Genomic DNA, 16,747 nt, shown 5'->3' with positions numbered 1-16,747 from the left:
TTATTCTGTATTTCTAACAATTCAATTTTTTGTTGCAAAGAAGCGCACTGGCGCTTGTAAATTGAAAGTTTATCAGTTTCGCTTTTTTGCAATTTATTTTTGTTTGATTTAACATTTTTCACCATTTTGCATTTAGTTTTTACCATTAAGGTTGACTGTGTAAACGATTTGTGCATGTTTGTAGCAGTCCCTATGCTTAGTGGGATATTGAAGGTGGTTATCGCTACCGAATCTGAAGAAAGGGTGGGAGGGAGGGGTACGAACTTGTCGGTATTATGGCTAAGACTGTCGCTGTCAGTGCTGCCAACTCGACCTTACTGGAATGTACTAGACAGTGATGCGGATTATACTAAAATTATACTAACACCGCGAAATTTGAAAATATATATTGCGAAATAGTATTTTTTGCTTTAAAAGAGTTTACTTAAATAAAATATAGCACTTTAAAACAATATTTTACATTCATTAAATATTTAAAATAAATTTAACAATTTTGTTTAAGGGGACACCTAAGTCACCTAAAAACAATGCAAAAAGAGTCAACTTTCGGTACACTTTTTTCGAAAACTATTATTGCAATTGCGTTCGCCCTTTTTTATTCGATTACAAATATAATCAAGTATATGAATAAGAAGTAATACGACGTTATCTTCAATAGAAACTTTTTTATGAATATTTATACCCAAAGCAAAATAAAAATCCCATTTTCTCTGATTCATTGACTCATATCTCCGTTTGTACAACTCAAAATGATGTTAAACTTCTTATTCGTATTCTTGGAACCTTACTGAATAAAGTAAAAAAAAGAAATTACAAATTGGTTTAGTAGATTCGGAGAAAAGTGTACCGAAAGTTAAAAAATTGTAAAAAAACAATTTTGACAAAAGACACGAAAAAAGAAAAAATACTAAAAACTCATGGTATTCAGAATCATGTAATCAGATTTTTTTCTACTCTTCAGAAAAGGTTTTAAAAACACAGGAAAAAAAAAGTTTGACTCCGTTTACACCTTAAATTCAGCCCATGTATTTCACATAAGTCTGTCCTTGTTTAACGGGGCTGACTCCGTTTACACCTTAAATTCAGCCTCAAAAATAGGCTGAAAGTAAAACTTTTTTTTTAGTGTGAAGTCTTGTTCTATTCCTAATTGAGTCTACTTTTAGAAAATCAAATTTAAAAATATCGATTTTTTTGTCATTTTTCCACTTAGGTGTCCCCTTAAAGGCGCACTCACAGCTAGTAGGCAGCAATACAAATTTGAATTTACTGTCTCTTTCACTCTAATTGACTTTCTCTCTTACTCCAATTACTGCCTGCGCAGGCAGGCAGAGCTGTGAGTGCTCCATAACACATTAAGGTGACTAAAGAACCGGGAATTATGAAAATTTAAAAATGAAAAAATCTGTACATTTTTACAGAAAACATGTGTTGATGATAAAATTCAGAACTTTCTCAAATATACTAAAGATTATACTAGATACTAGATCAAAATTTTAGATACTAAACGTCATGTGAATTATACTAAATCTAGTATAAAATATACTAAGTTGGCAGCACTGGTCGCTGTTCACCGAGCAACTCGAGGAATCCTTTCCCAAATTTCGCATTTTTAATTGCGCAATTTCTTCTTTCAAGGTTGAAAATTCACGAGTAAAATTTTCCTTTAAATCTGCTTTCAATTCGCGATTGGAATTATTTATTTCATAAATTTTTGATTCTAAAGAATTTTTCAATTCCCATAAAAATTCGTTTTGTTCATTAAATTTATTTATTACTTGAGCAAGTGCTTGTTCCGTTTTAAAGAAAAAGAAACTTTGAAATAATTTTATTTTCTAAAATTTTTATTTTTGGATATTTGTAACAGTAAGCGAGCTGATATTAAACAAAGTACGTGTTTACGTTTTTGAAAGGTTCTCTGTGTTTACATCGAACGATTGAATAAGAGATAATGCTTCAACAGAACACTTTAAAAGTAATATACAATATTTGAAATATTATTTTCGAATGGAAAATTTTTAGAATGTAGGCCTAGAAATCCCTTATGGTAATTAACAAATCAAAATAAAATATTAAGAATTTTTAGAATCATTACACAGAATACAATGATAAATTTTTGAAAAATTATTGACGCTTTCTATAAATCGGTAATGTGAGAGAGAAGCGAGAGCGTGTTGCGCAAAATGATTTTGATATTTGAAAATTTGTCGCATATGATTTGTGTAAATCTCGTTCACAAATTTGTGTTTATATTGGCGTAAAAAAATTGATTAAATTTCGTCAAAAATCTTAAAAAGAAAATTTAATGCGCAATCATATCAACATTTTATTACGTCAGAAACACAAGAAAATGCTTTTCTATATGAAAAATTCCATGTAACGCGCCATTTTTATGCGGTTGTAATGGAAACCTCGATAAGAAAGCATTGATAAATTTTACTTTAATTTTTAGTATTAAAGTGAGTTTACTTTAAATAGTTAAATTACGATAAAAGTACAATTATTTAAATATAGGAACAGATAATTTCAAAATAAAAAAACCTGTCCCTGTTCGGGCGCCAAAAATGTGGCAAAACTTCGCGAGACTTGAATATTTTGGAAATTAAATAAATGAGGATAAGGCTCACGACAGTCGACACAAGGGTTAATGAACGAAATCTTCACACATCAAAAGTAGACTTTACCAATAGTATTAATTAAATGAGCAATTGCAACATTATTGGAAGACGAGACCAATAGACGCGATAGAGAGGATTGAACGAACTTACCAAATGATGCAGCGCAAAGGTTTGTACATAATTATATTATAGTGGTAATAATTATTATTTAATATTGATTAGTATTTGTTTTTTTAAATCTTAATAATTGATTTTTTAACATTTTGTTTTTTAACATTTTGGTAGTTAGTTATTATTTTGGAAAAAACTTTATGAATATTAAAGATGTACTAAAAATAACATGTGATTACGAGATACCAGATACTTGATAAACAGAGATTTAGTCAAGAGGTACTAGATTAACAGATACTCTATTAACAGATACTAGATTAACAGATACAAAACAGAAAAATTTACCAAAAATATACTTATATTTAATAATATTAATAATATTAATAGATGAAGATACATTCTTTACATTCTTAATAATCTTTAATAAGAAAGGATAAGATAAAAATTCCAGTTACTGTTAAATGTGACAATAGTAACATTATTTACATGTGTTCTGAATTAATTAATTTTATGAAAAACTATTTTTTAGAAGCGATATCTTTTCAATAAATTGAAATAAATCATGTCGAACAAAGAAGGAACTGTTAATTTAAGTGTTACAGATTTTAATATTATACTTACTGAAGGAGGAATGTTAAATGATACTCATATTGATGAATTCGAAAAATTATTGAGAAGGGAATCAAATTCTGCTTTTAGCATGCAAAGCACTTTGTATTTTTATACGCTTGAATTTATTAGTCCGATTGAAAAAGGTAAAAAGCATATTCAAATACTTTTTAGTGGACCTATCAAGAAAGGTCATTGGATTTGCACTTATTATGATGGAATGAGACTTTATATTTATGATAGTCTTAATGAAGGATGTTTAAATGAAGATCAAAGGAAATATTTAAGTAGATTATATCCTTTTAAACCTCCAGTAGTTTTCACAACTGTTGATCAACAACCAAACAATAGTCTTGCTTGTGGAATATATGCAATAGCATTCGCAACATCGATATTTTTTAATATTATGCCCTACTCTGTCAATTCCTATTATTATAACATGAGAAATCATTTAATGTTAATGTTCAGAAACAATCGCTTAAGTAAATTTCCGTCAGTAAGGTCGACTAATATTAGAACTATGACTGTTGAATGTAATTGGGAGTGTCTTCTTAGGAATCGAGCTAGAGAAAAAAGTTTCCAAAATGAAGAAAATAAAATTGTTGACAATAATTTATCATCGTTGAATTCAACCAGCAATGTTTGTAAAAAAAATTTTGTTGATAGTTATTTAGAAGATTTGCCTTTAATTCCAGCAAATGATGTTAATAATATTTCTATTGATTCAAGCAATGGAATGAAAGATAGAAGATTAATAATAACTGAGAAGCAAGGAGAAAAAAGAGCTATGGTTCATTTTCCTGAAGAAGAGGAAAAATATAAAATCATAAAACGTCAAAAAAAAGCTGCTTATCAAAAAAAATATCGACAAAAAAAGCGAGAAAATAATAAAATTGTTCGCTCTGAATCATTGGATTCTAATGAATTCATTAGTGCAGAGCAAACTTTAAATACGAGACCCCAAAGCACATATCGTCAGCAGAAGAAAATATTTCTACTTCTAAAGTTAAAACGTCAATTCGTGACAGAAATGTTGCTTGCAAGCGCACCTCTCGACAAAATAAACATACTTCTATTCAAAAACAAAATCAGTCTGATATTATTTCAAAGTCACATATGACGGGTTCCACGTTAAGGGGTTAAACCACTCTAGAGTGTCAAAAAGAGGTTCTAATTTCAACATTTTTTTTTAAGAAAAGTTTAAAAGTAATGAGAAATATGATTACATATCTCTATCAGGTACACTTTAAAGAGAAAAAAATATACTTTATAAATTTTTTTTTGTTTAGAAACTGCAGATGTACATGCACGTGATGGAAACCCTTTGTAAAAAGAATTCATTCGCGGCCGGAAAGGTTTTTGGTACAATTTTCAATCTAGAACAGAAAACAAATTTTTTTCTATTTTTACATCTCAATAGCTAGAGAAAGACGTAGGGGATTTTTTTATGTTGCATATTTTTTTAGTTATAAACAATTTAGTGCCTATTTTATTCAGTCAAAAACTCAGTTTTTCCATAAAATGTTCACCATTTTTGCAAAAATCGATTTAAAAAAAATCCCCTACGTCTTTCTCTAGCTTTTGAGATGTAAAAATAGAAAAAAATTTGTTTTCTGTTCTAGGATGAAAATTGTACCAAAAACCTTTCCGGCCGCGAATGAATTCTTTTAACAAAGGGTTTCCATCACGTACATGTACATCTGCTGTTTTTAAACATAAAAAAAATTATAAAGTATATTTTTTCTCTTTAAAGTGTACCTGATAGAGATATGTAAACATATTTTTCATTACTTTTAAACTCTTCTTTAAAAAAAATGTTGAAATTAGAACCTCTTTTTGACGCTCTAGAGTGGTTTAACCCCTTAAGTGACCCAGGTCAAAATTTTAAATGTTTGGGATCGGGTTAAAATTTTGCAGAAACAGTAGTCCTATTAGATACAATTAAAAATACCAAATATTATTAATTTATTTAAACAAATATTAAAACTGGAGGGGGTCAAAGTTTAAATTTTTGGTCTAACATGGAATATTTGAAAAATTTGTAGTTTCTTTAAAACAAAACGAAAATACGTTTTCTATTTTGGGTTTTTCTGCTGTTTTTCAACACTCTCTAATGGTGTAAACAAATGTAGAGAAAAAAAATGTTAGACCTTGAAAAATTAAATTAAAAAATAAAATTTCATTTTTTCATCAAATGGACAGTTTTTATTTTTTAAAAAAAATTTTTATCATAAAGGTGACGTTTTTTCCTAAAAAAATGTATAGGTCAAAACGTGGGACAAGAACTTTTAACTGGTCAAAATAAACATTTACTTCTGCAATCCACCGCCCCTGCTCGTTGTTGGGCTATATATTGTTTATAACAATTGAAATAAATTATTTTATGCTTTATTAATTATCTGGTGGTCATATTGGATGAATTTAAATTGATTTAGATCATGTGCATCAACGAAATAAGAAAATAAACCTCCTTTTTTTAAAAAAGTGTATTAATTTGTTAACTTTGATTTAAAAAAAATTATAAATAATTAAAATCTCCAAAATCTGCATCGAAGGATGTCTTAAGAATTTATTCCCCTTTAACTTAAGACAAAGAACACTCAAATCGGTTAAAAATTGTAAGCTATAGACATTTTTTAATAGTAAATTGTAAAAAAAATTCCACTGTGGGACGGTGCACGGCAGAAGTAAATGCTTAATTTGACTAGTTAAAAGTTCTTGTCCCACGTTTTGACCTATACATTTTTTTAGGAAAAAACCTCACCTTTATGATAAAATTTTTTTTAAAAAAATACAAACTGCCCATTTGATAAAAAAATGAAATTTTATTTTTTAATTTAATTTTTCAAGGTCAAACAATTTTTTTTCTCTACATTTGTTCACACTATTAGAAAGTGTTAAAAAACAGCAGCAAAACCCAAAATAGAAAACGTATTTTCGTTTTGTTTTAAAGAAACTACAAATTTTTTAAATATTCCATGTAAATTTTTGACCTGGGTCACTTGACGTGGAACCCGTCATATAGAGATGGGTTATTGTAATGAAATGAACATTACACGTGATCATTCTTATGTAAAACTTTGTGAACATAAAGTTAACAGTGAATTATTTATAAAATCAAAAACTAATGATGATTGTAATGATTCAAGAAATGTTACAAAATATACTAATTTAAAAAATGAAAATCAAGTAAAAAAAAGATCAATAATACGTTCTTTAGAGGAAGAAGAACAACATCAAGTCATGAAACGTCAAAAGAAAGCTGCTTATCAAAGAAAGTTTCGACAAAAAAAACAAGAGAATAATAGAATTCTTAACCCTCAATCACTTCAAACAAAGGACAGTATTATTAGAGTGTCAAAATCAAATATAAATTCAGAAAAATCCTCTACAACTGTTACTACATCTTTGTCAAAAGATAATGTAACTGTTACAGCAAATTTAGCAAATACTAATATTTCCGGTCTTTAAAAAAATGTAGCTTATCAAAAAACTCATAGCCAAAAAAACGGGATTTTGCACAGAATCAAAATTTCTCTGACAGTATTTCAGTCTCGCATATAGAAGAACATTTTGCTGGTGCGATGAACATTTCATGTGAGTATTGTGATGCTAAACATTTCCAAGCAGAAAGAGTATCTAATAAAAAAAACTCATTTCATGATTGTTGTAAACATGGCGAAGTCATTCTTGAAGATCTACCTGCTCATATTATCACTCATATTACAAAATTTATTTGATGGCACCCACGAATTATCTGGAAATCTTCTTCATAATATACGACCTTACAATAATTCATTTGGTTTTGCTTCTTTCAACGCTAACTTAGTTAATTTTAACAATAGACGACCAGGACCATATTGTTTCAAAATACATGGTCAGGTTTATTATCAAATGAATACATCTTTGTATAAAGAAAGAAACGATACTCCTTCATTTGGACAGTTATTTATTGTTGATCAAAACGAAGCTTCCGAAATTCGTTGTAAGAATAATGTTCAATTAAACCGAGATATTGTTGATGGAATTGATACAGCCCTTCGGGATTGTAACCTATTTGCACAGTCCTACCGTATGATGCATGAAGAAATTAAAAAAACAATGACTGAAAATAATGCAGAAATTGAGCCTGAGATGCAATTATTATTTTCATTAAAGCCTGGGATGGATAGTAGACGTTATAATTTACAAAGTGTCAATGAAGTTGCAGCAATTTTTACTACAACTGCTGATGGTGATATTCCAGAATCATATGTTACCGTATATAATAAGAATACAAAAAGTTTACAATATATAAGTTCTATGAATCCCAATGTTGAGCTATGGATATATCCTTTATTCTATCCACATGGAACAAGAGGTTGGGACAAAAATCTGACCTGCGCTAATACAAATAAACGTGTATCAAGAGCTGCATACATCAGGCATAGAATGGCTTCTAGGGACAACAATGTATTTTTAAAGGGTGGTAGATTATTTCAGCAATGGATTGTCGACAGTTATGTGAAAATTAAAAAGGTAGGACAAATTTCTGTCGAAATAATCAAAAGAAACTTCGTGCAGATACTTACGAAGGTCTAATTGATCATTTACAAAGAAGAGCTGATGATTCGAACAATGAAGTTGGGAAAATTGTAATACTTCCATCATCTTTCACAGGTTCTCCGAGAAATATGTTACAGCATTACCAAGATGCAATGGCTATTGTGAGAAAATTTGGTAAACCTGATCTTTTTATTACGATGACGTGTAATCCAAACTGGCGTGAAATTAAGGAAAATTTATTACCTAACCAAACTGCCTTTGACAGACCAGATATTGTATCGCGTGTTTTTACCATAAAAAAAGATAAACTTATTAATACTATTGTAAAGGAACAATTATTTGGCGAAGTGATTGCTTATGTGTATGTCATTGAATATCAAAAACGTGGATTGCCGCATATGCATTTATTAGTGACTTTGAAACAAAATTATAAAATAACAACACCCGAGATTGTAGACAAATATATTTCGGCAGAAATTCCAAGTCAATCAGAAAATGTTATACTTCATGACATCGTTATGAAAAATATGATTCATGGCCCATGTGGAAATTGGTGTAAAGATAATAATAGTAAATTTTTGAAAGGTTTCCCAAAACAATTCTGTTCTGAGACAATAATGGATGAAAACGGATACCCAACGTATCGCTGCCTTAATACAGGACAATACGATCGCCTAAATGGAGGAACTACAGATAATCAATACGTTATTCCATACAATCCTACATTACTTCAGTTATTTAATTGTCATATTAATGTAGAAGTAGTTTCAAGTATTAAATCCGTAAAATATTTGTATAAATATATTTTTAAGGGACATGATGCTGCTGCTGTAGTAATTACCGATAGTGGTAATAATACAAGTTCTTTAGAATATGATGAAATAAAAAACTTTATTGAAACTCGATATGTTAGTCCTGCTGAAGCATGTGATAGAATATTTGGTAGACCATTACAGAGTAAAAGTCATTCTATTCTCCGATTACCTGTTCATTTAATTAATTGTCATACTGTAACCATTAGTGAAGAAGCAAATCATGATGCTATAAATGAAGCTTTACAGAAACGGACTATGTTATTAGAATATTTCGATTTAAATAGGCGTGATCCACAAGCTAGACAATATACATATGCAGAAATTCCATGTTATTATGTTTTTAAGAAAGAACGTGGAGAAAATGCATTAAAATGGGTGAAGCGTAAAGGGTCATTTAATGTCATTGGACGGATGTATTCAATTTCGCCCAGTCAATCAGAACTGTTTCATCTTAGATTACTTTTAATAGTAGTTAAAGGCGCTACAAGTTATGATCATCTGCGAACTGTCAACAATATTGTACATGACATTTTTCGTAGTGCTTAGCATTAGGCCTTATTGAAGATGATGGAGAATGGGAACGTGCTTTGACAGAAGGAGAAGTATGGATGATGCCACAACAATTAAGACGTTTATTTGTGCGTATTTTAATTTATTGCCATCCAGTTCATCCAAACGAACTTTGGGAAAAGTTTAAAGAGGCTATGTCTAAAGATTATCAGAAAAATTATCCATCTAATGAAGCTCATAAAAGAGCATATAATGATATAATTAACTTTCTGTTGCATGAAGGATCAAATATTCGCAATTTTGTTTTGAAATGATACACTTAAATGAAATAAGTATTGAAACAGAAAATCAAACGAACAACAAAATGTCATTACAACAACATAAAGAGATTGGTGAAATGCAATATGTGAAACTGAATTCCAAACAGAAGGATATTGTTGATGAAGTATTAAATGTAGTTATCCAAGATAAAAGAATACCATCTTCTTCATGTTATTACATTTATGGACTAGGTGGATCCGGAAAAACTTTTGTTTATACAACTTTATACCATTTGTTAAGAAGTAAAGGAAAATGTGTTTGTACTATGGCATTTACAGGCATTGCCGCAATATTACTTCCCCGTGGTAAAACTGTACATAAAACGTTTGGGATGCCTGTTCCATTGTTCTATGATTCTACATCAAATATTAAAGGTCAATCTAAGGAAGCTACATTTTTGAAAGAGGTTGATGTCTTTATTTGGGATGAAGCTCCAATGGCGCCAAGATATGCTATGGAATTAATTGATAGAACATTACGCGATTTTATGAATGTTGATATGCCATTTGGTGGAAAAACTATGCTTTTGGGTGGTGATTTTAGACAATTATTGCCTGTTCAAGTTAATGCTACGAGAAGCAAATTAGTTAATTTATCTATTAAATCTAGCACATTATGGAGCCATTTTAAGGTGATATCATTAACAGAAAATATGAGAACTTTACCTGGTAAAAAAGAATTTTCAGAATATTTATTATCAGTTGGAAATGGTACTTTAAATGATAATGATAATAATATACTAGCACCAGAGCAATGTGTAGAAAATGGTGATATCATTCATAAAATATTTGGAGAATAAATTATCAATAATAAATACGATGATTTAGCAAAAGTAGCAATATTGTCTGCTCGAAATGTTGATGTTGATGAAATTAACAACAAGGTACTCGAACTGTTTGATAATAAAAGTGAGCGAATTTATACAAGTGTTGATAGTACCGAAAATTGTGATAATGGAAGTATAAATGATGCTATTTTACCAGAGTATTTGAATACATTAAATCCATCAAATTTCCCGCCTTATGAATTACGATTAAGAGCCAATTGTATTGTCATGCTACTTCGAAATCTTAGTATTAATGAAGGTTTATGTAATGGAACGCGAATGCAGGTATTAGAACTATCAAACAATCTGCTACGTTGTCGTGTTTTAACAGGTGATAAGGTTGGAGATATTGTATTTATAAATCGTATTACGCTGTATTGTGAGGATATTTATCCTTTTACTTTCAAACGACGGCAATTTCCTATAAAATTAGCATTCGCAATAACAATAAATAAAAGCCAAGGACAAACTTTTGACAAGATTGGTGTAGACCTTCGTAAAAATGTATTTAATCATGGGCAAGTATATGTTGCATTTTCACGAGTTAAATCTTGGGAATCATTAATTATATATTTAGGAAATCAAAGACCTAATTTACTAATCAAGAATTATGTTTACACTGAATTATTGAAATAAAAGTAAATATTTTTTCTATAAAAATGTCTGAGTCGTTATATATTTTTTTTCTTAAAAAAGGAGTGTGTCTCAGTATGGCTGTCTTTACGCGTAAGACTTTCTTCGACGCTTCTTATTGGTAAATTATGTCATTTTTTTGTAATAAGATTCACACGTTAGATTTCTTTTCACGTTTCTTTCTTATCAATTGGTCAAAGACGTTTTAATTTCCTAATTTCAAATAATAGTTCAAACTTTAGATAATTAAGACACTTATTTGTACGTATTTTAATGTACTGCCAACCAGTTCATCCAAATGAACTTTGAAAAAAGTTTAAAGATAATATTTCTCAAGATTATTAACGAAATTTTGCATCCCATGAATCTTATAGAAAAGCATATATTGAAATAAATTATTTTCTTCGAAATGACGGAGTACTTACATTTTTTGTATAATATTTACAGAAACCACACTTATATTTCTTTTTTATAGCAAAAGTAGGAACGATTTTAAGAAACAAAAGTAAATTTTTAATTTAATATCCTCTGTTTATGGCTTTCTTTGACAGTAGAGATTGTTGTGATTATTTGAACGATTCGCGCTCGAAGTGCTGCCACCTTTATTATGTTTGTGTCTCTATTTCACTCACTGACTCTCTGACTGTCGTCTTTGACTATTGTCTCGAATGTATATCTCGCCTATCGCTTATTCTAATGTTTCTCAATAAATAGTGTGATCAGTGTTCATTTAAATAATATTCTTTTTGTTTATTTCCACGGCTTATCTAATAATAGGTTATGGGCCCAGATAACCGGAATGTACGTTAAAAGCAAAAAGTGAAAATCATAGGAACGAATTCTTTTCAGTGCGTTTAACGAGAAGTGTGACGGCGTGGTCGTGTAACAGTAAAACTGTAAAAAATGAGTGCATCTACCTTTTCGCGTATCGAAAGTCTGAACAAGGAGAACTATGACACTTGGAAGATGCAAGTGGAAGCCTTGCTCATTAAGAATGATGCTTGGAGGTATGTAAATGGTGACAATAAGATGCCAACAGGAGAAGCGGCCACGGCAGACGCCATTAGATTCTGGAGCGACGCAGATAGTAAGGCAAAATCGGATTTAATATTGTCTATTCACCCGTCAGAGTTGAAGCAGGTAAAAGGTTTGGTTACGTCACGGGAAGTTTGGTTAAAGCTGGAAAACATTTATCAATCAAAGGGGCCTGCTCGAAAGGCCACTTTATTGAAACAGCTGTTGCTACACCGGATGGAAAATGGCGAGGACATTCGCGAGCATGTTAGGAAATTCTTCGATACTATAGATAAATTAAACGAAATGGAAGTTGACATTAACAAAGATTTGCAAGCAATTATGTTGTTATATAGTTTACCGCCATGCTTTGAAAACTTTAGGTGCGCGATCGAGTCGAGAGACGATTTACCATCGCCGGAGGTACTTCGAATAAAAGTGATAGAAGAAAGTGACGCCCGTAACAGTGATATTCGCGGAACGACACAAAACGCAATGTTTACGAAACGGTGGAATCAAAAAAAGAGTACGGTGAACAGTAGTGCTAATGGTAAACAGAAATCTTTCAAATACAGATGCCACAGATGCCGAGAAATTGGTCATAAAGCCGTTGACTGCCCAAAGAAAGATGGAAATACGCGTTCTACAGCAAAAAGTGCGGAAGACGACGTGATACTCTGTGCAATTGAGTGTTTCCCGGAAAAACAAATGCATGAAGTGTTTAAAGCTGAAAACTGTGCTGGTGATTCTAAGTGGTGTGTGGACAGTGGAGCCACTTCACATCTATGTTACGATAAACAATTATTCACAAAAATTGACGTTTCGAAACGCGGAAAATTAAACTTGGCGAGTAATCAATCTACGGAAATCACAGCTAAAGGAAACGTGTCCTTTGCTGCTGAACTTGACGGTAAAGTTAAGAACGTTAACTTAACTGAAGTGTTATTCGTTCCCGATCTACGAACAAATTTATTATCGATCTCGAAAATGACGGATAAGGGATGTGAAGTTTTATTTACTAAAGATTGTGCGACCGTGATCGGAAGTGACGGAAAAATTAAAGTAACGGCAAATCGAGTCGGCGATTTGTACTACATTTGCGAATTAAAACAAGAGCCGTGTCGGAAATCATTGGAAACTGCAAATTCAAGTGAAGTTGAATCGTCTAATTTAATCGCGTGGCATCGTCGCCTTGGTCATCTAAACGTCAGTGATCTTCGAAAAGCACAACGGGATAACGTTATCATCGGTTTAGACGTCAAGGAATTCGGAAATAATTTTGAGTGTGAAGTTTGCTTACGAGGAAAGATGACGCGTACTCCTTTCCCAACGAGATCTGATCGGAAAAGCGAAAATCTTGACATTATTCATAGTGATTTATGTGGACCCATGCGTGCTGAGTCCAAGGGTGGTGCGAAGTACTTCATAACCTTCATTGACGACCGTTCGAAGTGGTGCGAGAAACGTTTTCTCAGGAAGAAAAGTGAATCCTTCGAAGCTTTCAAAACTTTCAAGGCTCTCGTAGAAACACAGAGAAATGGAAAAATCAAGTACTTACAGTCGGACAACGGAGGAGAATACATCTCTACGGAATTCAACGAATACTTGGAAAAATGTGGTATTCAAAGAAGACTCTCCATTCCGAACAATCCGGAACAAAACGGAACCGCAGAACGGAAGAATCGAACTCTTCTTGATGTAAGTAGATGTCTTCTCATCCAGTCACAGTTACCACCATCCTTCTGGGCAGAAGCAGTTGCGACTGCGAATTATATTCGCAACAGGTGTCCAACGAGAAGTTTAAATGGACGCACTCCTCATGAAGCGTGGACCGGCAAAATTCCAGACGTCAGTCATCTGAAGGAATTTGGAAGCAGCGTCTACATCTTGAATAGAGATTCAACTAAGGGGAAGTTCGACGAACGCGCCATTAAAGGAGTCTTCTTGGGTTATTCGCAGGATTCTAAAGGATATAGAACGTGGATTCCAGAAAAATCGAAGATTGTGGTATCACGAGACGTCAAGTTTCTTGATCAATCATCAAGATCAACGGATCATCAGTACGAAAACTTGTTTCCGGAAAGTTATATGCAAGAGGATGACAAAATTCCACATATCGCTGATATCGAGATTAAACCTATCCAAAACAACCAAAATAACGATCAATTTCTTCAGGAACCGGCGGAGAATGAAGCTGAGGAAGATGAATCTGAAATCGAAGAAATTGAAGATCTTGAACGAGATGAACCGAACATCGAATTTGTCAGAGGTCGAGGAAGGCCTGGAAAAGAATATACAGGACAACGATGAAGACCTAGGAAACGGTACAATATGATAAGAAATGAAACAGCATCGTTTGCTCAAACGCAAGAAGCTCTCACAGCGGAAATCCCCATCAAGTCAGCAGTTTCAGGACCTGATCGAGAAGAATGGCTAATAGCAATAGGAGAAGAAGCCAAGTCCATTTTGAAAAAGGATACTTGGATACTTGTGAATCGACCTCTCAACAAGAAAATTATAGGAAGCAGAATTGTTTTAAGGAATAAATGTAGACCAGACGGATCTATTGACAGACGAAAAGCACGCATTGTGGCTCAGGGGTTCGCTCAGCAACCGGGAGTTCACTTTAACCAAACTTTCGCGCCGGTAGCTCGACTAAGCTCCATTCGCCTACTTATCGCTCTTGCTGCAAAATATAAAATGAAAATCAAACAACTGGATGTTACAACCGCATACCTGAACGGATCCATCAAAGAAGAGGTATTCATGGAAGTTCCTAACTATTTTACCGACGCCTTAGAAGTGATTATTGAACGAGAACGAATCGACAACGAAGTGAAAACAAAAGCAAAATGTATGCTTGAAGATTTAAGGACGAACGACGTGGTTTGTCTATTGCAGAAATCCATTTATGGACTTCGTCAGGCTGGACGAAACTGGTATGAAAAATTCGACGCATTACTAAAAAGATTCGGTGCTACTCCAACCAACGCAGACCCTTGCGTGTATTTCGTAGGACAAGGGGAAGACGCTTTGTTTATCATCGTTTACGTAGACGACATATTAGTAATTTCGAAGAAGAGTAATAAAATCGACAAATTGAAGGGATTTCTTTCATCAGAACTGGAATTAAAGGATCTTGGCAAACCGAAATACTGCCTGGGAATCGAGTTTTCATACGAATCCGATTGCATCGTTCTAAAGCAAACAGGATATATTCACGATCTATTAATTCGTTTTGGCATGACGGATTCGAAACCCGTCAGCACCCCGATGGATCTCAACGTGAAGTTGATCAAACCAGATCAAATCTCAGAAGATGAAAACAGATTGCCGTACCGCGAACTAGTGGGTGCATTAATGTACTTGGCTGTGGGCACGAGACCTGACATATCCCATACCGTCAGTGTCTTAAGCCAATTTAATAACTGCTATGGAAATATGCATTGGACAGCGGCAAAGCGTGTTTTACGCTATCTAAAAGGATCAGCGGAACTGGGATTGATTTTCAAGCAGGACGAAGAGACATTGAAGGGATTCGTGGATGCCGATTGGGCTAATTGCCTAATTGATAGACGATCTTATACAGGGTACACATGTATTTTGGGAAGCAGCGCAATCTCATGGGATTCCAAGAAGCAACAGACCGTTGCGCTTTCATCCACTGAGGCGGAGTACATGGGGTTGACGGAGGCTGGAAAAGAAATTATACACATTAAGAGATTTCTATCAGAATTAGGATTTGAAAATTTATCGGATACAAATCTTTTCAACGATAACATGGGAGCTCAGAGGCTGGCCGAGAATCCAACGTTTCACGCCAGAAGTAAGCATATTAGTGTGAGGCACCATTTTATCCGAGAGATATTACAAAACAATCTACTGAAATTGGAACACGTCTCTACCGAGGACATGATAGCGGATATAATGACCAAACCGCTGCCTAAATCAAAACATCAACGCTGCTTAAAGGGAATCGGACTTGGAACCTTAGAACCGATTAACGAATGATCGAACTCTCATCGAGGGGAAGTGTTGTGATTATTTGAACGATTCGCGCTCGAAGTGCTGCCACCTTTATTATGTTTGTGTCTCTATTTCACTCACTGACTCTCTGACTGTCGTCTTTGACTATTGTCTCGAATGTATATCTCGCCTATCGCTTATTCTAATGTTTCTCAATAAATAGTGTGATCAGTGTGTAATAATTTTATATTTTCGTTATTTAAAATTTAAATGAATTAAAAGCAATTGATATGTCAAATAAAATTAAACAATTAGTCAATGTTAATTAATCAATAATAACGTTTCAAATCACAAATATATTACAAATTAAAAATGACTTCTCTTAATGGATATTATTTCGGCGATAATAAATAAACAAAACACAATAATAGAAACAACAGAATAATGAAAACAATAAATAATGAATATATTATAAATTTATTAATCGTTAGGCAAGGGACGCGTCCTAACGAAGATTATGATTAATTTTAATTGATATTTATATAATTCGTTAAAATTATTGAATTCTCGGCCACTCTCGAAAATAGTCATTCATTCCACGTTCACATTCATTATATAAATATTAACAAGAAAACATATAAACATTTAGAGAAACCAAATTGACAAAATGCAATTTTAAAATAGATAATAAATATTAAAACTTATCGCTCGACGATCGTCATCCAGAAAGCAATCCTTATCCTAGGAATCTCGAGAGTGCGAATCGGGTCGTCACAACTGGC

General features: G+C 32.6%; 1 protein-coding gene across 1 annotated transcript; it reads left to right on the top strand.

Annotated features, from left to right (window-relative positions):
* The first annotated feature begins 9,980 nt into the window (after positions 1 to 9,980).
* On the top strand, positions 9,981 to 11,843 carry LOC122506401. Its single transcript, XM_043618543.1, has 3 exons — positions 9,981 to 10,194; positions 10,510 to 10,691; positions 11,835 to 11,843. Exons 1-3 carry the CDS (start codon positions 9,981 to 9,983, stop codon positions 11,841 to 11,843), a joined length of 405 nt encoding a protein of 134 aa, XP_043474478.1.
* Positions 11,844 to 16,747: the final 4,904 nt, after the last annotated feature.

This window comes from Leptopilina heterotoma, unplaced genomic scaffold, assembly GCF_015476425.1.
Source record: "Leptopilina heterotoma isolate Lh14 unplaced genomic scaffold, ASM1547642v1 Lhet_417, whole genome shotgun sequence".
NCBI classification, from domain to species: domain Eukaryota; kingdom Metazoa; phylum Arthropoda; class Insecta; order Hymenoptera; family Figitidae; genus Leptopilina; species Leptopilina heterotoma.
This window is presented reverse-complemented; position numbering and strand designations above follow the sequence as displayed.